Genomic DNA, 23,911 nt, shown 5'->3' with positions numbered 1-23,911 from the left:
TCGCAACTACGGGTGACCAAAGTTTTTACGACCGACATCAACATAAGTTGTTTTTCACTAACGTTAGCCGAAGTTTTTTTGATCAAAATTTTTTTGTATGATGTCAACCAAAGCTATTTTTTGTCGTTATCGGTTAAGATTTTTTTTAGATGATGTTGGTTAGGGTTATTTTCTCACTGACGTCAGTCATGTAAATTTTTTCCTAACGTTGGCCAAGGATTTTTTTGCCGTTGTCATCCAGGTTTTTTCAGTTGATGTTGACCAATAATTTTTTTGACTGACATTGACTAGATTTTTTCTACTGACATCGGTCATGACTAACTTTTGAGTAGACACCTGCTAGGGATTTTCAGCCGACGTTAGCTAGGTTTTTCCAGCCAACATCAGCCGACATCAGCTATGGTTATTTTTCAGTCGATGTTAGCTAGGGTGTTTTGGCTGATGCCAACTAGATTTTCTTAGCCGACGTCGGTTAGGATTTTTTTTGCTGACATCGACTAGGATTTTCTGGCTTACATCAACCATAGCTATTTCTTAACCACATTAGCTAGGTTTTTTGGTTGATGTTGGCTAGGGTTTTTTCTACCAACACCATCTAGGTATTTTTGACCAACATCGAGCATGACTATTTTTAGTCGACATCGACTAGGTTCTTACAGTCGACATCCACTAGGTTCTTATAGTCAACATCAGCCAAGGCTATTTTATAGCCGATGTTGGGTGTTTTTTGTCTGACATTGGTTAGGACTATTTTTTAGCCAACTTTGACTAGGGACTTTTCGGCCAACATTGACTAATGATGTTTTTCGTCCGACATCGGGTAGGTTCTATTGATCAGCATCGACCAAGTTATTTTTTAGCTGATATTGGGTAGATTTTTTTGTCAACGCTTGCTAGGATTTTTTAGGCTGACGTTGGCTAAAAATAGCCTTGATCAATGTCATTCGAAAAGATCCTAGCCGGTGTTGGCCAAAGAAACCCTAGCAGACGGTAAAAAACCTAGCCAGCATCGGCTGAAAAATAGACTCAATCAATATTAACCAAAAAATAGCCCCAGTTGACGTCAACTGACAAATATTCTCGGCATACTTTGACAAAAAAACCCTATTTGATGTCGACCGAAAAATAGTCTGGGTTGATGTCGATTTAAAAACATCATTGGTTGTGGTTAAACAAAACAACCCTAGTTAAAATTATCAATATTTTATATTTTTAAATTATTAAAAATTGAAAAATATTTTTTAATTAATATTTCAAAATTAGATTGTGTTTTTTTTTATAAAGTTTAATATTAAAATTTCATCTATTTAAAATATAAAATTAAAATTTTACATATGGAGGAAATTGAATTGCCCTATCCAAACAAAAAATTTAAAATTGAGGAAATTTAAATTGATTTATCCAAACAAAACATTTAAAAAATGAAAGAAATTAAAATAAAAAATTTCAAATTCCCTGAAATTCCTATAATAAATTTGTAATTGAATTGAATTGAAATTGACCAAGTCTTAAACAATAAGTGCAATAATGACGTCAAGGGTTCGACCTTTCACTAGATCCACCTCTCCCCCTCTCCTACCCATGCGTGTACCTTTAATAAAGGATATGCAATATAGACACATTGGCTAGTTAAAAAAAAAAAAAAAAGATAAGTTTTTTTCCACCTCACCCCCTCCCTTCCCCAATACTTACATCCTATGATACTAATATCCCATCCCCCTAGCTAGACTTTTACAGTTTCATGATGTTACATGTCAAATATGCATTCCTTCATTATTATTCCTTAATTTAAGTTTTCAGTCATTACATATTTCTATTTTTAAAGACATTAGAAGAATAGAAGGCTAAAGCAAAACACGTTAAGCAAACATGCAGTTTTAGTACCAAAAAGTAATTGAGTGGCAAACTGTAAAAAGCTAAGTCACTTGTTATGAATTTAATTGAAAGTTAAAATAGATTGCAGTCAAACATGCAACAGTTTTAGTACCAAAAAGTAATAAGTAAAAATAACAGTAATAATATGTAAGAGCCATCTCCCATGGTCACGATCACTGAAAAGGTTTTCAAGGAATATTTGTCAAGCAATGAAGCAAAGTTGTGTAACAATTTTACTAGATCAATCACAATCCAGACGCAAAACAAGTATAAGTAGTGCTGCATGTTGCATCGTTGCCTCTCTCAAAACGAAGAGGAAGGAACATGTTAAGCACAAATTGGTTGATTCATGAACAGTACCAACTCAATTTAAGTTATTCCAACTTTAAATACAAACTTCCCTGTAGGTAGGACTAGAACAAGATGATAGGTACTATTTCAAACATTAGTGAAAAAATAATAGGTAATTTTACAAACGTGAAGACATCCTGTCATACAAATTAACTTGGGGGAGTAAAATCCATCTCTGTACTTTTCATTCTGTCAGTTCCAACAAGTGATATCCTGTCATCATAGACATCAATGTATCCAAATGCATCCGTACCAGGAGGGCATTCCAAAGCAGCTTCAAAAACTCTATGGTGTATCCCATGAGAATCAATAGAGTATCCGCCTTTATGATCATGCCCTGCAAGACAGACCTTAACGCAATTGTATCTGTGTATCAAATTCATTACTTCATCGTAATTCCACAACAGTGTCTCTTCAGTTGCCGCACCAGGATGTAGAGGCAGATGGCAGCAGACAACCACCTTCTGTTTCAAGTTTGTTGACTCCAAGAGAACACCATCTAACCATTCGACCTGTTCCTTTCCAACAGCTCCATTAAACATTACAAACCTTCGTTCAGGACCCTCCAAATTTGTTGGACTGTTCTTATCTTCATTTGGATTCTTCTCCCTTAGGATTTTCAAGGCCTCCAGTGTTTTTGGATGATCTTGAGGCCAACCAATGGCACTGATGTCATAGGCATCCAGAACAACAAATCTATATTCAGGCACTGGCGAGAAATCATAGTATGCGCGGCCATCAAGAGTATGGATCTTCAGTAATGAAAGTAACTTGCTGCGAGGAAGATTGTATAGGCAGTGATTGCCAATCATATGATACACAGGTCCTCCTGTGAACATCTCAAATTCATCAACAACTTTCTTTACAGTATCAAGAGATTGATCTTTGGGACAAAACCCATCAACAATATCTCCAAAATTAATCACAAACTTGTGCCTCTGATGAGAGTTCCATTCTTTAACTGCTCTCTGCAATATGAGAAGACTGTGTCTATAATACCGTGGAACACCAAGGAATGAACGGCCATCAGGAATGTCAGCATATTGGACATCAGAAATCAATCCAAAAGAAAAAAGTGGCTGACTCGTAGCTAGTCCATTAGAAGAGACCATGATGTCTCTCTCTCTCTATGTGCCCCTATCATACATTCAACATTTATAAAGTCATCAAAGTAATACTTTCCAAGAGCAATCTGAGGTAAAATTACACAATCAAGAAACAGTCATCGCATTCTCAAATCCCAACCTCAGAAACAATTCAGAGAATCTGATAGCAGAGGCTACTACTAATTCTAATGCAGGAATAAAAGTAAAGCTAATTTTGGATAGAAATTGTCTGCCTCATTTCATTCCATGATTCATATTTATAGTGGATACAAGAATGGTAATCTGTTCTTATCCAGCTACGGGCTCATAAATACAAAATAACAGAATTGGTGAATAGGTTATAACAGAATTTGTTAGCAGGATCTGTAGAATATTCTGGTTCTTGGCCTTTTCTGACACTGTCCCCTTATGCATAGTCACTGAGGTATGTTGGTCTCCTTGTGGTCTTTCGTGGTCTGGTATCAGACATAGCAGTATTGCTATCATAATCAGGAGGGAGAGAAACCACCCATTAAATACATTTTATGTGCTTTCTATTCAAGTTCATTCGAAGTATATTTAAGTGGCAAATTGAACTTTTGAACTCTGATTATTAGGAACTCAACTGTGGCTAAGTCTTATACTCTGGAGTATTAAAAAGAACCTCAATTTATTGGGCATCATATCAAAGACAAGTGAGTACTTTATAATTGGAAGAACATAACCTATTGGACTAGGCTTGTTTAGAAAACCTTTCTGATCCTATCAAATTCAACTCGTGTCAGGGTTCTGGGCAGAGTTGTAAAATGCGAATGTTACCATATGACAGTATCTATCTTAATTAGAACCTCAATTTATTTGGCATCACATCACAAATTCAGTTTTCCAAAAAACCAAAATTGGATAGAACCCTGAATTGTATTTTAAAAAAAAATTGTGGCTTTCTTGCTGAAACGTGAAATCATCTCAAAGGCATATATAGATACTAAAAAGGTAGGCAAAATCAGAAACCCGTTGACCTTGCAATGGCGAAAAGGAAAGAGAATAGAAGCATCAAGAAACAAATGGTTTCAGTTCAGAATAGCATAAAGAGAATCATCTTTGAAAAAAGGGGAGAGAGAGGTTAGAAGGACGTACCGGTGTTAAGTAGTGATTTGAAACGGCGAAATGTGTTGTTGTGAACGTTTGTTGAAAACAGAGACACATCAAAATGAATGGAATTGGCCTCGTCAAGGTTAGGACTTAGGAAGAAGCCAAAGAAGGTACTCCCTTCCATCTCATAATCATATTCATTGACCTTTTAACATTAAAAATAAAAAAATAAAAATTTCTCTGGTGCCTGTATATTTTAAAGGATATTGATATTTTTTTTAAGTAAATCAATAAAGATTTGCCCATTCTTAGTTCTTTTTTTATCAGTCAGAAAGGAAACAAAAACAGCTAACTCCCATGGCATCACCAAAACAAGGGCAAGAATCCCAAAGAAATACAGAATCAGAGATCGATGACCTTATACTCCTTTAAAGATTTAAAAAATCAATAATAATTCAATTACTTTTTTTTTATCAATAAATATTAATTTATTAATTTTATTAAAAATATGAATAAAAAGAGGACCTCTCTCCCCTTTTCTCCTTTCTCCTTTGCTTAACCATTAAATCTAACTTATATATCTCATAAATTTAATTATATTCATGATGATATAAATTTTATTTTTAATCCTTATAATTAAAAAACATCAATTTTAATTTTTACACATACTATTTTAATGTCTTGTAGTCGCTATATAAATATATAGTATAACATTTTTAATCATTTTTAGTCCCTTTTGTTAAAACTCATAAAAACTAAAGAGAATTAAAAATAATATATAAAGAATAAAATAGATAATTTATATAACCATAAGGGAACATTTGGCAACGGCGGAAGTTTTATTTTTCCATGAAGAAGATACTCAATTTGACACTTTTTTAAGACATTTTCTCTATCTGATTAGATAAAATATATTAGCAAATTACTAATTTTTTTAGAATAGGATAAGAAAAAAAATAGTTTTTCTTGTGATAGGAATAAGAAAAAAAATAGTAAATAAATAAAAAAATTAATTGGATAAAATGGGGAAATAAAGAAAATATAATTATAATAAATGAAATTTTTATTATAGTGTAATAAAAAAATTGATAATCCAAATTGTTAAATTATAATTTTTTTAAAATTAAATAAATTTATAGCTAATTATTTATAAATTTTTACCACATTTTTTTGATAAATTTAAGTTATAAGACAATATTATTTTGGGCTAACATTTGAGGGATTCTCCAAATATATATATCCATAAAACAATTCAGTTGTCAAATAAGAATCAAATTATATGCCCATAAAACACTAAATAGAGACTAAAAAAATATCAAATAACGACCTCACAAAATCATGGAGAGCAAGAAAGGACATACAATGTGGTTCCAACAAAAATGACAATAGTAGTGTTGGAGAAGCATGATATACAAGGGTAAAACACAAATGCAATAAGGTATGCTTTCATTCTCTATTTTCTACACTTCTCAACTCTTTGACTCTTTCTCATATTGTCTTTAGTGTCAAAATTTTTGTAGGTGACACAACACTTATTAAGATCCAAAGTCAGGTAAGAGTATCTTTAACGGAGGTTCTTATGAGAGTTCAATCTAAGAACCCGTTTATGCGCTCAATTTTTCCATTGGAGATGAGTGCGCTGGTTGCCACAGTGGAGAACTGTTTCTTACCGAAGAACCTACAAGAACTAGGCGTGCATGCTGTGACAGAGACAAGAAAAAGAAAAAGTAAAGGAGAAAGAAAAACTAAGAACCTTAAATTGAGATTTAACAGTGGGCACCTCATATTTCTTTGTCTCTCCTGTTAGTTAGAGATTAGCATATGAGGTGTCCTTGAAATATTTTCCATTCTTGAATGGTTGAATATCAAATAATGTGTGGGGAAATTTATTAAAAAAACAGATCTGTAATTTGACCGTTGATACTTATTAATTATAGCATTTAATTTCCATTCCGTTGTGCTTGATAGTTCAACTTACAGATATGTTTTATACCTTTTGTTTAAACCATTCAAGGCCGATTATATCTATGGGATGAATTCAAGAACATAAAAAGAGTTGAGCCACTTCAGATGAATTAAGTTGAAAGTTGAAGTAGAATGCAGTCAAACATTTGTCAAACAATGAAGCAAAGCTACGTAAAGATCAATCATTATCCACATGCAAATCACGTTTAAGTAATGCTGCATGTTGCATCATTCCCTCTCTCAAAAGGAAGGAACATGTTGAGCACAAACTGGTTTATTCCTGCAAATTACCAGTACAAACTCAAGTTCTTCCAACTTTAAATAGAAACTTCCCAGTAGGTAGACTAGATCAATATCATAGGTACTCAATCAACGATTAATTAAAAAATAGCACTAGTTGGTACCCCTTGGTTATAGGTACTCTATCAATGATTAATTAAAAAATATTACTATTAGGTATTCTTCTAATAGTAATGTTTATTTTCCTACAAATCATACTACTAAAATAAATGCATTTGACGTCTTGAAAATATTAAATACATTCGATACTTACCATATAAAAAAGTAGGAAGACGAGTATGAGGATATTGGATAAGGATTTAGAAATATTCTTCTTCCAAACATCAACACATCCAGTCATACAAATTAACTTGGGGGAGTAAAATGCATCTCTGTACTTTTCATTCTGTCAGTTCCAACAAGTGATATCCTGTCATCATAGACATCAATGTATCCAAATGCATCCGTACCAGGAGGACATTCCAAAGCAGCTTCAAGAACTCTATGGTGTATCCCATGAGAATCAATGGAGTATCCACCTCTATGATAATGTCCAGCAAGACATACCTTAACACAATTATATTTGTGTATCAAATTCATTACTTCATCATAATTCCACAACAGTCCCTTCTCACTTGCCGCGCCAGGATCTAGAGGCAGATGGCAACAAATAACCACTTTCTGTTTCAATTTTGTTGCCTCCAGGAGAACATCATCCAACCATTTCATCTGTTCCTTTCCAATGGCTCCATTAAACATGAGAAACCTTCTTTCAAGCCCCTCCATATTTATTGGACTGTTCTTATTTTCATTTGGATTCTTCTCCCTTAAGATTTTCAAGGCCTCCAATGTTTTTGGATGATCTTTTGGCCAACCAATGGCACTGATATCATAGCCATCAAGAACTACGAATCTATATTCAGGCACTGGTGAGAAATCATAGTAAGCACGGCCATCAAGTGTTTTGATCTTCAATAATGGAAGTAACTCGCTGCGAGGAAGATTGTATAGGCAATGATTGCCAATAATATGATGCACAGGTCCTCCCCTGAACATCTCAAATTCGTCCACTAGTTTCTTTATAGTACCAAGAGATTGATCTTTGGGACAAAACCCATCAACAATATCTCCAAAATTAATAGCAAACTTATGCTTCTGATGAGTGTTCCATTCTTTAACCGCTCTCCGCAACACAAGAATACTATGCTTATAATACCGTGGAACACCAAGGAATGAGCGACCATCAGGAATGTCAGCATATTGAACATCAGAAATCAATCCAAAAGAAAAAAGAGGTTGTGTAGTAGCTAGTCCATTAGAAGAAACCATGATGTCTCCCTCTCTTTGTGCCTCTGTCATACATTCAATTTTTATTAAGTCATCAAAGTAGTACATTCCAAGAACAATCTTATCTAAAATAACACATACAGGAACCAGTTATCTCATTCTCGAGCTCAGCAATTATGCAGAGAATTAGAAGGGAGAAAATACACAGCACAAACAAAAAACAAGCATATTGTTGGGTTGCTAACTTGGCCCGTTTCAAATTATCTGACTCCTAACTAACATTTTCTTATTAAAAGTAGTACGAGTATCCCCTCCCCCATGCATAGGGCAATCTGGAGCTCAGAGATATTCAAATAAAAGACTTAAATGAATAAAGGCCAAAGCAGTAGCTATTAGAGATGAGCAAGCTCTCTTCTCTTTCTTTTCAACTTGGAAAATAACATTGTTTGCGTTGCTGCAAAGTTGAGGATGAATAGAAGGGGAGTTTCAGAAATTTGCATTTTGGGAGGCTGAAAGAAGGTTAATGGCTAGAGAATACGATGAAGAAAACATACATATGTTTCAATTCAAAGAATTAGGCTTCATCGCCATATAATTCATGAGAAAGTGCCGTAGAAAGACAGTAACTTGGATTCTGCATCTTCTGTTTCATCATAACATTTTTGTTCTAAGAACCGTTGATGTCTAAATCTGATATATACTTTCATAAGTTTAGAATTTTAATAGTAATTATAAATATAATAACTACCTGACATTTAGACATTGTTAATAGATTAGAGTAACTCAGTTAATTTAAATTATATTATTTTTATCCTCTAAGGCTCTAACTAAAACTTGTAAATTCTCTACATCAAAAGATCACAGCTACACAATTTAAAATAGAGAAAAATAGTTATACATTGATAATGTAAAAAGTTTTACAGAGTCATTCAATCACAATCCATCATGTATGGTAAGTTTGTTGATTTTTAAAATAATTATCTTAAAGTAATCTAATTAATGATATGTGATAGGACAACTCTGTAAAATTGTTTTACATTGCATAACCATTAAACTCTTTAAAATATGTCATCAGTCACAACCACAATTTTGTCTTATTTGCAGCTTCGTAACTCTTGAAAGCATTTTTAAAATAATTAAATGTTAAGCACAATTCACTTAGGACAAAAAACCAGCTGATGAGCAAACCAGAATTTATTGGTAAAGACTGTAAAGTAGAAGCCTAGAAGGACTTCAAGTTCAAGTACCTATAATATATTGCCTTAAGCATAAGGACCTATCACCAAAAAAAAAAAAAAAGTAAAAAGGGACCTATAAGGTTTTTGCTTTTGACATAATGTTAGATACATTTTTGTGCTTTCTATTCAAATTTATTAGAATTATGTTTATGTTGAAATTTGGACTCCTGAACTCTGATTGTCTCTGGGTTATGCTCCGCTTGGGACAGATTATTAGCAATTCACATGTGGGTAAGGTAAGTCTTAAAAAAAAGGTGAATGCTTTTATAGTTGAAAGAACATAACGTATTGGACTGGATTTGTTTAGAAAAACCGTTCTGGTCCCATGGCATTCAGCTTATGTCAGATTTCTGGGATTAGTCGTGAATGTTGCCATATGACTATATATCAATCTCAATTAGATCCTAAATTTATTTGGCATCACATCACAAATTCAGTTTTCCAAAAGGCCCAAATTGGATAGAACCCTGAGATTAGAGAGACGTACCGGGGATAAATAGTGATTTGAAACGGCAATGTAGGTTGTTGTCGTTTGTTGAAAACAGAGAAGCGGCAAAATGAAAGTGCGCTAGTACTAGGCAGCGAGTCCGGTTTGCGACCTGCGTATTGCGAGACGCTAATGCTAATGAAATTGAGTCGTTAAGGCTTAGTTGTGTTGTCGGAGACACAGGACTGTCGGTAATAATAGAACCAAAAGTCAAAATCACTAGTAAAGAGATCTAATTTTGAGGTCATGGAGACCGTAAGTGCAGACAAATGAATATTTTTCTGATAAGATTTATTCAATACCAAGGATCAATTAAGATTTAGATCCTGGATTTACTTAGTCAAGGAACACATACTCTTAATGTTAACCGTTGTTGGTTGTTGAATTGTATATGATATCAATGAACATGTGTATGCTTGCTTTGATGTCCAAACCTTAGTTGCACAGGCACGAGGCACCTAAACGGATAAGTTTCTAAGGAGATACTTTGGTTAACCTAGGTTGGGTATATCTCTAACATTATCTTCAAATATGTTGTTTCTTCTGCATAAAGTCATAAGATAATAAAGAGAGAATTGTGCAAAATAGTTGAGATACGATGGTAGTTGGATCCATACATTTTTACATTAAAAATATTAAAAAATTAAATGTTGGCATTTATCTCTTAGTTTAAAATTATTGAAAAGATTTGAAAGATTGGCTACACTCAATTTATAATGTCTATTCTTAAATGTTTATTTCTTTCAATCTAGTACTATTTTTATCTCTATCTCTAAATTAAAATTTAATATTTTTTTTCTTGTCATAAATAGAGCTAGAGTCCCAAAAAATGGCATTATTAAAAGTCTCGAGGAAATGAAATAGAAGTAGAAGCTACATCAGCTAACACAACTAAAGAAATGAAATCTAACATACGATTAAAATTTTTGTCCTCCCTTTGCATTGTGAGGCCAAACTTGACAAGTGCATTAGTCACCTAATTGCCTTCTGTGTACATATGTCTCCAAGAATAAATTCCTCCCAAGACAATAAAATCTTTTATTGCCTTGACTAATTGGAAGTAATTTTTGGTCTTCGATCCTTTAAAGCGCTTAATAAAGCTTCCATCTTGTCTCTTACACGGAAATTTGCATTTTCGTCAAATCATTGGGCTGAGATGCTTTGAGCTAGAGTCCTTTAAGATGGAGGGCATGTTCGAAATTACGTAAAGTCATCTTTGTGGTAAGAAATGAAACACTTCTAGGGCACCATGAGTTCTGACACCATGTGGGTGATTGGCAATGGGCAAAATATTGATTTCTGGTCCCATAGGAGAACTTCACAAACTTTGGTTTTGGCGGTGCAAATTCCTTCTCATTTTCAGGTGAATCTAAAGGCTAAGGTTGCATATTTTATTCATCTTGGTCATTGAAGGCTCCCTGATTGATTTCAACAGTTAGCTCCTAACATTGCCAACGAGATTGAAAACAGAATCATTCCTTTATTTGAGGAAGAAGACCGTTCAGTGTGGCAAGGTACATCCACAAGAACCTTTTATCTGAAGGAGGCGTATTCTTTCTTGAATGGACCATCTCATGACATCTCTTGGCCAAGATGATTTAGAGGAATTGCATTCCGTTGGCTAAAACATTAGTGCTTTGGAAATTTATGCAAAAGAAATTGCCTACGAATGATATGTTGCAATCAAGGGGCTACTACATTGTTTCTCGATGTGATCTTTGCTATTGCTTTATTGAAAATGTTGATCACCTTATGCTTCAATGTAGTTTTGCTTCGAAAGTTTGGGACTACTTAAAGATCTAATTGCAGCACAAGTTGGACAAAAGTTCTATGTTAAGCATATTGGTTTTTTTTATAAAAAAAAAAAATTGAGTGTTCTCCTCAATTGCATGATGTGAGATTGATGACCATTACCTGTGCAGTTTGGAGTATATGGGATTATTGCAATAAGAGCAAATTCCAAAATCAAAAGCCTAATTTCTTAAGAGCATCAATGGCCATCGAAGCTAGCACAAGGCTAGTTTGGGATTTGACTTCAAGTTCAATGCCCCCTTCTATTTATGAATTTTCAAAGCTCAAAGCTTTTAATGTTTGTTGTCACCCGAGGAAATTGCAGGTCATCAAGCAAGTAAGGTGGCATCCCCCTTTAGCAGAATATATCAAATGTAATACGAACGAAGCTACTAAAGGATCCCTAGGTGTAGCAAGTTGTCCTGGTATCTTTCGGAATCACCACACAAGTATAGTGGGTTGTTTCACATCTTTTTTAGGCATTAAACATGCATTGTTTGGGGAAATTTCTACTGCGATTACAACAATAAAAATTGTTCATGAGAAGGGTTGGAGAAATCTGTGGTTGGAATGTGATTTGCTGATGGTGGTGCAAGCTTTTAAAAAGGTGAATCTTGTGCCATGGTCCTTGAGAAATAGATGGAGGAATGCTGTAATTAGGACTAGAGATATGAACTTCATTGTTGGGCACATATACCGGGAGGGTAATACTTGTGTAGATAAGTTAGTCTCTTATAGGACGGATATACAAGATTTTTGTTGGTGGGACTTTGTTCCTACCTTTATATTTGAGATTTTTTTAAAAGGACAAACAAGGTTTTCCTTGCTACAGTTTTAGATAGTCCTTGTTTTGATCTGCCTGTGTTAGGCTTTTGATGTACCCTTATGGCTTCCTATTTTATTTTATTTGTTTATTTAAAGAATCAAGTATTGCTATTAAAAGGCAATTGATTGTAGAGGTCTTAACCTACTTGAGATCATAACAACCATCCCTTAGCATTCCCCTCATTTTATATAAAAAAAAAGTTACAAGTAATTATGAGTGTTATTGCAAGCTCCATCAATAAGACAAATAGCACACCTCAAATAAGAAAAACTTTAATGTTTTTTTGAAAGGGAATACTAATAATTAAATCAGCAGTTATTTATATTTTGAATAAAATAAGCAATTATTTATTTATTTTGGTGTGTTTATTTAAATTATTTATGCTTTAAAAAGTATTTTTTTTGTTTATTTTCAAATTTTATCTACTTTTTAAAAATACTTATTTTAAAAAGTTTCATAATTTTTTTAAGTTTAAACAAAGTGATCCATAATTTTATATCATAAATCGTTAAACTATTCATTATAAATCTAAAATCTAATTTATATATTGAAATATACTTATTTATTATACAAACTAAAATACTAATATATATATATATATATATATATATATATATTAATTGCTCTTTTTTTTTATTTGTCACTCACTCATGCCTTTATTAAAAGTTAATGCTACACTTACGTATGCAACATTAAATAAATTCATAACTTGTGTAGCTCCTAGAACGTTTTCCTTTTTTATCTCCACGTGTCATCATATTATTATAAAAAAATTATATATAATTTTATTTTAATGGTAAAAAACTCAAAAAAAATTTCAAAAAATTCACCATTTTATATTTTTTTAATTTTTAAGAAACTCTTTCCGTTACAAAAATTTGTACTAATGAAAAATAAATTATAAGAAATAATTTATTCGCATAAAAAATTCTTCAATAAATCCCATTAGAAATACTCTAATAATATTACTTTTTTTTATTAAAAAAAGGTTAATAATGTGAATATACTTTTTTTAAAGGTAATAATGTGAATATACTAATCCAAAGGTATTGTATTTAATAATAAGAATTGAGAAAGGGTATTTATTTTTTCGATTTTATCTCCTCTATAGTAGATAATTAGGTATAAAGTTAATATTCACAATTATTGATAAAAACAGTAATTAATATTCTAACTCATTCTATAGTATATATACGTAATTAATATCAATGATTGAAACGACATCCTTTATACTTATCACTTAAAAGTTAAAACATTTTATAAGACCTCTATAATCTGTTTGGCGGCCAAGTGTTTATCATTAAGACTTAAGACCAGCTTAATTTTAAGTGACTGTTTAAGATAGATATGGGTGAAATGCAATTTTGGCATACTGTATACAATAATCATTAATGTTACTTAAGTTATACGACACTTGAGTTGATAATATAAAAAAATTATAAACAAAACAAATTTGATTAAGAAAATTATACATTTCAAGTAATATTATTAAAATTTAATGTGACGTAGACAAAAATGATAGTAGCACTTTTCTACTTAAGGAATAAAAATAAAATGAATAGATTTGTGATTGAAAAACCATAACTTGCAGTGATAGTGATAGGGTGATGAATAATAAAAGAAGACGCAGTGAGATACGAGAGAGCGCGAATGAAAGCTGGACTTGTGCAATAAACGAACAACAAACAGAGACACTGGTTCTCACTTTACGCGCAAGCGAATCAATCACGCCACGCCAAGCCAAGCCAAAGCCACAATTTCACCTATCCAATTATTCACGACATGTAACAAAACGACAATCACTTTCTTCTCCACTTTCGTCGTTCGCCAAATTCGATTTCAGAGTTCGGCCATGGCGCTCCGAAACGACGGCAGAAAAATTTCCTTCGAGGTTCTCAGCGTCGAGGGCCAATCGGATCCAACGGAACGCAATCACAAGAAGCGCAGGCACCGCGCTTCGAAGAAGAAGAAGAAACTTCTCGATCGCGCCGGCGATTCCTTTGATCCGCATTCGGTGCCGTTGGAGAACGGAGGAGCATGTAACGGATTCGAGCTCGACGCTAGCAGGTACTGCTGCGGCGGCGGCGGAGGAAGCTTCGTCGTGTGCGAGGAGGTGCGCGAGGCGGAGAGTGTGTGCGCGGTTGCGGAGGCGCGTGAGGCGGAGAGTGAGGAAGCGACCGCCGTGCGCGGTGGCATGGAGGGGTTTAATTTTGGGGAATTGAGGCAGAGGAACGTGAATTGTGGGAGTTCGGAGGATATAGCGGCTTACGTGGTGGTGCGCGATGAGAAGGAGGATGGCGGTGTGAATGCGAGTCCGGTGGAGAAGCCGACGAACGAGCCTGATAGGAATGTGGTTAAGAAATTGGAGACTGTGGAATCGTTGGACTGGAAGCGTATCATGGCGGAAGATCCGAACTGTGAGTGCTACAATGGTCCTTTCCTTGCTCTGCATGCATCCATCACATTGCATCTCATAGTTATTTTTTGTAATCATAATGATTATTCAGAAACTATTACAATTCAATGGATGCCACTCTGTTTAGTGGCAGGGGTTTGAATGGTTTGCATGCTGCCCTAGATTCAATTTCCATTACTTCTATTGTATACCAATTTTTTTTATAATTAAATAGATGTTCAAAATGCAACTAAATATTTACAGCAAAATTATGCATCGGCTTCTATGGGGAAATGGCTGGAAAAATGGTCCTTGGGTTGGTTCTGTGTCCCCACGTGTGATGGGATTGGTGGCATGGCAAATTGGCTTCTACAAACAATTGACTGAATAATGCATGGCATCAAGGTTTTGAATTACAGTTTTGTTGTAAAACTTGATATTGCAGAAAATTGCGGACAAATGCGGCCGCGATTATAGTTGCAGAGACCTTAAAAACTTCAATAATACAGAGAATTGCAGACAAATGTGGCTGCAATTACAGTTGCAGAGATCCTAAATCATTAATGTAGCAGCTGAAATTGCAGTGATGAACTGTTTCCTAAAACCTTGCATGATAGTGAAAAATGATGGGCGTTTTAGACAGGAATGAAAGTTTTTTGCCTGCTTTCTTATTATGCTTCAGCTGCTCATTTATGAATGGAAACTAGTTAAATGGTCCGTGTGTGGTCCTCTTTGCCCAAAGTGATTTGTTGCCTGATTTTCTTACCCTGTTATATTTATTTAACCAGGGGCATTTATTCTTCTTTTCTGCCGAATTTACCTTATGTTGGTGTGTTTTGATGTCAGTTGTGTATTCAGTGGAGAAGTCCCCTGTATCATACTTTTTGGAGGAAATGCACAATGGAAATTCTTTACGCAGCACAACAACTCTTGGGAATGAGAAAGAACGAGAGAGAGTTTACGACACTATCTTCCGCCTGCCATGGAGATGTGAATTGGTATACTTCCTCTTCTTGATTTAAAAGGAAAAAGAAATAGAAAAGAACTCTTGTTATAGTTTTGTGATGTTAAGGCATTCTACATTTTATGTTATATCTTAAACGTGAAATGCAATTGCAGCTTATAGATGTTGGCTTCTTTGTCTGCTTCGATTCATTTCTTTCGTTGTTAACTGTTATGCCAGCGAGGATCATGATGACTATTTGGAGGCTTCTAAAGACAAGGTTTGCCACTTTTCCTGAATCCCCCTCCCCCTTGTAATAAATTGTTAGTTAGGCATGCATGTGAGGAATAAGGTGATAGATTAAGCCTACAATATCTGTTTCCTTAATTTCAATGTGACATAAGCAGTGTCCATCTAGTACTACAATCTTAAAGTGCTTCAGGTATCGTCATAAATATTTGAATGAGAATGACAGAAGAAAGTGTTTTTTCATGAACCAAATAATTCCAATTTAGCAGTATGTTCAATTAGACATTCTCTCTTATGATATAGGTCTTAGTGTTTCTATCTGGATTCTATTAGTCTTTGATTCTTGGTTAGCTAAATAAATTAGACCAATCTCTCCCTAATACAGAATCTACATGTTCTTGAGCTTTGACTTTGTATTCTCTATTTTAGTTCAACCCATGTTCTGCTTTTAATTTGTGCTAGTCTATCACGGTTTCCAGTATTACTATATAGCCTAATTATGCTCATGACAGGCAGTTCAAGAGGCTGTCTACAATGGAAGTTTCAGATTTTGGCTGTTTTCTTATTTTGAGTAGTGGAGTTGTTCTTTTGCAGCAAACAGGTAAAGTGGTTCTCTGCTTCCATGAGTATATGCTATATCATTTTTTTTTTTTGCTTTGTTCAAGTTTAATATTATGCTAATTTTATTTTATTTATCCTTTCAAATGTGCTGCGACAGATATCAGCTTAATATATCATATGATCCGTGGTCAAGGAACAATAAAATTATATGTGGTATACAATGTTTTAGAGGTGAGCATAAATTTATTAGTCTGGATTATGGTGAATAATTAGCTCTCCACACTGCCAAATATCAATCAAAGTGAATATTTATGAGTTATTTGAGTTAAGTTTTGATACATTGTTTGGATAGATTTTTACACTATCAACTAATTAAAAATACCCTAGATATGACTTTTAAAGTAATTATTACAAAAATCAACAATCTTACCAAGTATAGCAATCCTTCAATCGATGAAAGTGTAAAAATCTCAGTGCATTCTAATTAAGTTCTATTTATAGTATATTATATTGGGTTTATGCAAGCGAGATCTTGTGGTGATAAAGTAAGGGAATTTCACAGAATATGGAATAATAAAATTTTTCTTTGTAATTAATTTGTAAACCATGAAACTCTGACATCAGATGAGATAAAATGTTTCTGTATTTGGAAATAATCAATATGCTATCTCCTTTAAATAGCAGAGTTGTATTGGCCTACGTGAGATTTGGGACAGCCCAAAATGAAAATATGAAAAAGGAGCAGAATGGATTTTGTTGTGTAAATGATTTTGAATACTTGTTTGAAACATCATATGGGGTATTCAGTGGCCTTCTGGCATTTAAATGGTTCAGTTCATAAGTACTGAAAATTTTAATCCCAGCGGTTATTGCTTTTACTCTTTAGTTGCCTCTTTGATTGCATAGGTGTTGTGAATCATAATGCTCCAAAATGTAACTTATACTGTAATTTGTAATGGATCTTTCTACTTCTTGCAGATATTTGATAAATTATGTCAAAATTTTAATGGGGATGTGTTGCAAACATTATTTCTTTCTGCTGAAGGACTTGCAAATTGCCCCCCAGAAAGCATGAGATTCTGGATTTGGAGATTTGCTTCTGACCAAGCTTTAGCGGTGGCTGCTTCAAATATCCTTCATCTTTGTTTTTTTTTTCAGTTGTTTGGTTAACTATTTTTTTTTTGTGAAGAAATAACAGTCATTGGTTTGGTTCCTTGACTAATCGTACTTGTTCATTCTTTTATCTTATTAGCTCAGGCAATCACTTTATCAACCTGTATAGTTGCTCACAACAACGCATTGTTGGCTTTGCTGGTGTCAAATAATTTTGCTGAGATCAAAAGCAATGTGTTTAAGCGATACAGCGAGGATAATGTTCACAGTTTAGTTTACTTTGGTAAGTTATCTTGCTTACAATGGTTTCTTTCTTGAGATCAGCTTATTTGGTACACTGTTCTGTTACTTCTGTACTTCTCCTTTCAAACATTGAAGCCCTAATATAATTGACTAAATTACATGGACGCCCCCCCCTCTCCTGAGGTTTTCTCTTATTACACTCAATATCCCTCCATTTTTTTACATTACTTTGAGCCCTCCTAAGAGGGATCGGTGTAACAAAAGCCCAAAAATTAAGGGGGGTTTTGTAGGATTAAAAAACGGAGGGATATCAGATGTAATAAGGGCAAACCTCAGGGGAGGTCCTTGTAATTTACTCTATAATTTTTTGTGCCCTCATTTTAAGAATATCATTTAAGCTAGTTTTGTCAATAGTTGATTTGTTTAGGGTTGTTGAAAATCAGATTCAAATATTTTGTATTTATTTTATATTTGATTTATAGGCAACTCATATTTGATTTAAAGGAGCAAAATCTCCTCTAATTATGTGTATTTATTGTAATAAGCCTATATAAATCAAACTCTGTGTGTCTTTCAAACACACAGTTTCAGCATCTCTTGCATCTATCCTAGCATTTGGGCTTAAGGCCTAACTCAACTCCACAAAACCGACTTATAGCGCTTGGGTAGTCCTCACCTTATAAGCCGATCTCCTAAGCCCAAATGTTAAGATTGATTGTTGGCTGAATGCACCATTGCTGTTAAGTTAACTAATCCAATTCGCATCACAACTTTTAGCAATATTATTGAAAAGGAAAATGTTGGAGAAGGTCAAACATGTAGCATAGGTAATGGCATATACATTGACCCAAACTATTGCTCATAGCATTTGTGTTTGGTCCATATTTCTCAGGGTGCCAACTGTGTGTGTGTGTGTGTGTCTTCATATGAACTTGTTAGGCAAGATTGCATTGAAGCAAGGAGTACATATTGCTCTATAATCAAAATAATAAGATGAAGGCCATCTCTGTAGTTCCATTCCTTCTACTTGTTCTTTCCATTGGGATTGACAATGAAGGGTCAATGAAAGTGACAAGCAAAATTTTGAGAGAATTGTATGACTACTGTGAAAGTGATAACTACATTGATTTCCCTAAGAAATATGGATCAAATGCAAATACTATGTGCAACATTTTGGGTCAGTGGATATGCTATTGCCCATGCTAAGTGTTTGATCTTCTCCAATGTTGTCCTTATGAATAATATTGCTAAAATAAAATTCTGTAGTGAATTAGGTTAGTTTATGTAACAACAATGGTGGATTCAGCCAAAAAAAAAAACTTAGCATTTGGGCTTAGGGCCTAACTCAAGCCTACAAAACTGACATGTATGGTAAGGATTGCTTAAGCTTTATAATCTCTATTTAAGCCACATCTCTAGTCAATCTAGGACTAAACAACCATCCTTGAGGCTGCAATTAAGACAACCCCCAAAGAGGCCATAACTAAAGCGGGCTAGGGGTGAGTGCAATTAACGTTACTTTCCAACACTCTCCCTCACTTATAGGGCTACCGGTCTGGAGTGTGGCAAACGTAGGTGGCCAAACAATGGATCTAAGATAGGCTTTGATACCATCTTAGTATTTGGGCTTAGAGCTTAACTCAATTCCACAAAACCTGCTTGTAAGGTAAGGACTGTCCAAGCTTTATAAGCTCTATTTAAGTCATATCTCTAGTTGATGTGGGACTAAACTCCCACCCTTGAGGCTGCAGTTAAGTTAGCTGCCAAAGAGGTTGCAATAAAGGTGGGCTAGGAGTGACCCAATTAAAGAAGCTTTCCAACAAGGGTTATATCATATATGCCTCACTTTATAATGTCAACCATGTAAAATGGTTGTAATGTTTGAACTTTAATGCAAGGGTGTTTGTTATTTTGAATGCTCTTATTTCAATCTAGAATAAAGGGCGTAACATTTTTAGCCTCTTTGGCACCTTATCCCTGTGCCACATAAATATGATCAGTAGAAAGCTTTAGCTTTTAATTGTTTGACTCAACAGATATGAATATTTTAATACACAAAACGAGAATGCAATGTCTTTGAATTAAAATGAAAAAATTGTACACGTAGGAATGAAATTTTATTTTGCTCCATATAATTTATAAATGTGGTACATGGAAACATTAGTTAATTCCTGGCTGCTAGAGAATTATGGACATGTCTTTTAAGTCTTTTGCACAATCAAGAGTTGAAATAGAGTTTGTCATTCCCCTGCACCATACATGGTGTGTGTATAAACTTGGTTGTCTTATGAATTCTTTTTAGTTTGAATTTAGACATGGATTAAAATGTGATGTGATGTGATGTGATATAATATTAAAATTCATAACTTTAAGGCATCCTAGTGGTTACTTAAAATTCTAAGCTATAGTTATAAAAAATCTTGTCCCTGTAATTGCTGCTTGTCAGCCTCAATTTTTATTTCTGGTCATGTTTTTCTTCACAATTTTATGCGAAAGCAATGACAATGATTTGGATTTTTTTTTGTTATTTTCTGGGGGATATGCTCAAGTTTATATTAAAAGTAAAATGCATTTTCTTGATCCCATATTCATATTATTTGCATGTAGGTTTTGCAATTTATTTTATTGTTGGACTGGGAGAGGAGGGGAAAGTGATTTTGATGAAAACCTGTGTTTGGTACTTGGATTCAGAAGTTTGGAGCGAGGGGAATTTAAAATGAAAGGGAAAATTCATCTCCACCGTATTGTTTTTGCCTCCCAATGTCAGGAGGATTTTATTTTCCCACACTTCCCCATCCCCTTTTGAACCAAATAGCTCATTAGTAAAATAATTTTGCAAAAGTTTTTTGGTGTAAACTTCTATACAATGCATGCATATCTATCTTTTTTCTCATTTTTTCTTCTAACCTTTTTAATATATTTTATTTCTCCCCCTTTACTTTTGGTGACAAGCAGATTCTGTAGAGAGATTCCACATTTCATCTTTTATCTTATTCGTTTTGGCTCAAAATATTCTAGAGGCAGAGGGTCCCTGGTTTGAAAGTTTTCTCATTGTAAGATTTGGAAATATTTTAGCTCTTAATATTAATGAAAGAAAATTTGTTTATCCTGTTCCTGACACATTTTGGATGGTGCAGAATATCCTCTTGGTTTATGTATCTGAAATGATTATTGATATTATCAAGCATTCATTCATTGCTAAATTCAATAACATTAAGCCCATCGCATACTCCGAGTTCCTTGAAGATCTATGCAAACAGGTATTATCATCTGATTTCATGTTTGTGGGTTTTATTTATACAGTATTATTTACTACTAAAAAGGTGTAGACGGATAACTGGAACCCACTTAAACAAGAAATTGTTATGTTTTCATTCAAATCTCAACTTAAAGTTGAAAATCCGAGTGAATTTTTGAGCTACACACCTAAATGCACCAAAACTTTCCATGATTCAAAACCACAAGTACCTTTTGAAATCCTTTCCTGGAATATGCTTTAACGGGAAAAGGGTTATACGCTATTTTGTTACAGTAATATAGTTCAATTTCTCTTCAAAACAAATTTGGTCATTTTTCTTTTCAATTCTTTAATTGATTTCATTTTTTAATGTTATTTGTTTGCCTTTATAGTTTGATTCCAAAGTGAATTCATTTTAAGTATGATTCAGTTTCTTCTGCATTTGAGCATGGTAGTGTAGTTTGTGTCAGAAAGCATATCGTATTTAACTGATACTTGAGAAAGCTTATTATTACTTTGAAAAGAATGATGTATAATTCTGAATCTTAATATTATGACAATCAATCGCATTAACATTTTGTTCCATTTCTTTGATGGAACTTTCTAAAAAAAATATACGCCTAACATTTGACTGTTCCATTCTGTAGACTCTAAATATGCAAACTAAGAGTGCAAAGAAAAACCTGACTTTTGTCCCCCTTGCTCCAGCATGTGTGGTGAGCATATAAGATTTTACATGTCCATTTGGTTTTTCTGTTTTTTTTTTTTTATTGCCGATTGAACACGTGCTCCTTTTCCTTTTATAACTCGTTCTTAGGTTATTCGAGTTTTCACTCCAGTATATGCTGCAAACCTTCCTCCCAATCCCCTTCCATGGAGGCTTTTCTGGATTCTGCTTTTTTCAGCAATGACCTATGTCATGCTCACAAGCCTCAAGGTTCTCATTGGCATGGGACTACAGAAGCATGCCACATGGTATGTCAATCGTTGCAAAAAGAGGAAACATCATTTTCATGAAGATTAGTTTGGAAGGGCAAAATACTGCTTTCTTGACATAATATAATCTGTTTGCCCAAGGATTCCTCCACTCGATAATTCAGGAACACTTGACTCCTGAATTACCATCGGTGCCTGGCACATGCGGGAACAACTTTTGGTTTATAACTTGAAGGTGAACCTATAGATGGCTTCCCCTTCCAATTTTGACAGCAATATATAATTTGATTATTACAGAATAATAATAGAATGTTGTAGGCCTCCATAATTGCAAAGAATTGCAATCACGTCTCTTCCCCTTCCCCTCTACTCAAATATGGTCAACTCTATAAAAACAATAACACATTTTTGACATCTTTTGAAGTTTAATATCTGAACTAGTAACAAAAACATGAGTAAACTATCATTTTGGATCCAGAAAATGTGTATAATGGGGACAAAAAAATAGTTCATAATGTTTTCATAGAAAAAAGTGTTGTAAGTTTTTACAAAATACATAATCTTATCATAAAAAAGAATTAAAATTCCTAGATTTTTATAAATTACAACTACCTTTTACACATCAATGAATTTTTTCTTTTATCTTTTATAACTTTTTACCTTCATTTTAAAAAAATAATTGTCTTGTGGGGCAACACTTAATTTTTTTTTTTTTTTATTACAGATGTCTAAGTAAAAAAAAATTTGCTTGTAGAGGCAATTGTCCTCATACAGTTGTGCGTACATCCGTCAGTGCTTCTTGAAAGTGTATAATGTCACATTAGTTATTGAAACTAAAGAAACTTGAATAAGTCCGTGAAAGGGCAATTTGTCAATCATATTATTAGTCCAGTGATAATATTAACACATGTTTAGTGATTTAAATAATAGTAAGTGATTAAGTTTAGAAGCTTAGATGAAATAATTAAAAATTACTTTAGATACAAGTTTTATAGTAATTATTATAAAATTCAATAATTTTATCACATATAACAATATAATTAAATAACAGTATAAAATATTTATAATATATATTTCATTCAGGAACGGATCAGAAGTTAATCATAAGGGACTGAAAAAAATATTAATTAAATTTTAAAAATACTTAAAACATGTTTAAATTAAATACCATATAAACAAGCACTAACTAATTTTCAAACTAAGGTTTGCAAGTTTAAACACTAAACAAAATCATCTACAAGAGCACAAGATCGTATAACAAAAAATCATCAATATATTATTCTGAATATAAAACAAATCTATAATAATTTATAAACTAATATCATCTTAATAAATGTAATTAGTCTCTAAAAAGATACTGGAGAAATAAAATTACAGTATCTTGTTATTCTCTGGATAAAGATAAACGCACATAGATTACAACAAATAGTAATGAATAATGGTAGATACCAGAAATTAAATGGCCATCGGATACTACTAAGCTTGGACAGATTAAGCCAAAATCTAACTATATATCTAAGAATGATTTTTATTTTTTTTTGATAAATGTAATGTGAAATCTAAAACGGGGAAAAAAAAGTTTCAAAGCTTTGAAATGTTACGGTAAAGAAACAACAAAGCAAGGAGGAGCAAACAAAAGTAACATATCATGTGTTAGTTTCTCTTGCATTATACAATATTTTAATAGATATATATATATATATATATATATATATATATTATTTTGAGAAAGAGGAGTCACAAATCTGCACGTTAAGTACTGTCCGGTGAGTCCCTGTACATGCTACTATAATAGATATTACACTTAATTATACTGCATATTATATTGTAATATTAATATAAATTATATAATACTATATTTATTGGTTTTGGAAGCAGGGAGGGGGGCTGAAGTCTATGTTTGCCCCCCTTAAATTCGTTCCTCATTTCAATTAAATTCATAAAATAATATCGTGGG

General features: G+C 33.4%; 3 protein-coding genes across 4 annotated transcripts; 1 reads left to right on the top strand and 2 right to left on the bottom strand.

The window, feature by feature from the left end:
* Positions 1-2,085: 2,085 nt before the first annotated feature.
* LOC114416400 (manganese-dependent ADP-ribose/CDP-alcohol diphosphatase-like) lies at positions 2,086-4,610 on the bottom strand. The gene is made up of 2 exons (XM_028381256.1): positions 4,449-4,610; positions 2,086-3,363 (listed from the first exon to the last, which is right to left on the bottom strand). Exon 2 carries the CDS (start codon positions 3,336-3,338, stop codon positions 2,376-2,378), a length of 963 nt encoding a protein of 320 aa, XP_028237057.1. The 5' UTR covers positions 3,339-3,363; positions 4,449-4,610; the 3' UTR covers positions 2,086-2,375.
* A 2,134-nt stretch (positions 4,611-6,744) lies between these two features.
* On the bottom strand, positions 6,745-10,192 carry LOC114416398 (manganese-dependent ADP-ribose/CDP-alcohol diphosphatase-like). Of its 2 annotated transcripts, XM_028381254.1 has the most exons (3): positions 10,015-10,192; positions 9,660-9,844; positions 6,745-7,999 (listed from the first exon to the last, which is right to left on the bottom strand). In XM_028381254.1, the coding sequence occupies exon 3, from the start codon at positions 7,974-7,976 to the stop codon at positions 7,014-7,016; it is 963 nt and encodes a 320-aa protein (XP_028237055.1). In that variant the 5' UTR covers positions 7,977-7,999; positions 9,660-9,844; positions 10,015-10,192; the 3' UTR covers positions 6,745-7,013. The 2 variants fall into 2 exon arrangements, with proteins under 2 accessions (XP_028237055.1, XP_028237056.1); XM_028381255.1 differs by lacking the exon at positions 10,015-10,192 and having other exon boundaries at positions 9,660-10,003.
* A 3,668-nt stretch (positions 10,193-13,860) lies between these two features.
* Positions 13,861-22,303, top strand: LOC114416397 (protein POLLEN DEFECTIVE IN GUIDANCE 1-like). Its single transcript, XM_028381253.1, has 11 exons — positions 13,861-14,693; positions 15,518-15,669; positions 15,791-15,894; positions 16,376-16,464; positions 16,582-16,655; positions 17,403-17,553; positions 17,653-17,820; positions 20,736-20,833; positions 20,918-21,040; positions 21,666-21,734; positions 21,836-22,303. Exons 1-11 carry the CDS (start codon positions 14,129-14,131, stop codon positions 22,040-22,042), a joined length of 1,800 nt encoding a protein of 599 aa, XP_028237054.1. The 5' UTR covers positions 13,861-14,128; the 3' UTR covers positions 22,043-22,303.
* The last annotated feature ends 1,608 nt before the right edge of the window (positions 22,304-23,911 follow it).

Source organism: Glycine soja, chromosome 6 (genome assembly GCF_004193775.1).
Source record: "Glycine soja cultivar W05 chromosome 6, ASM419377v2, whole genome shotgun sequence".
NCBI classification, from domain to species: Eukaryota; Viridiplantae; Streptophyta; class Magnoliopsida; order Fabales; family Fabaceae; genus Glycine; species Glycine soja.
Note: the sequence above shows the minus strand (reverse complement) of the source record. Positions and strands in the feature narration are given on the sequence as shown.

What these genes read in the sequence shown, in the direction of transcription:
- LOC114416400 (XM_028381256.1), bottom strand. Translation starts at nt 3,338, where the DNA reads ATGGTCTCTTCTAATGGACTAGCTACGAGTCAGCCACTTTTTTCTTTT.
- LOC114416398 (XM_028381254.1), bottom strand. Translation starts at nt 7,976, where the DNA reads ATGGTTTCTTCTAATGGACTAGCTACTACACAACCTCTTTTTTCTTTT.
- LOC114416397 (XM_028381253.1), top strand. Translation starts at nt 14,129, where the DNA reads ATGGCGCTCCGAAACGACGGCAGAAAAATTTCCTTCGAGGTTCTCAGC. An exon ending in CATGGCGGAAGATCCGAACT is followed by an intron (nt 14,694 to 15,517) that starts GTGAGTGCTACA and finishes TTTTGATGTCAG; the next exon opens with TTGTGTATTCAGTGGAGAAG. An exon ending in GGTTTGAAAGTTTTCTCATT is followed by an intron (nt 20,834 to 20,917) that starts GTAAGATTTGGA and finishes TGGATGGTGCAG; the next exon opens with AATATCCTCTTGGTTTATGT.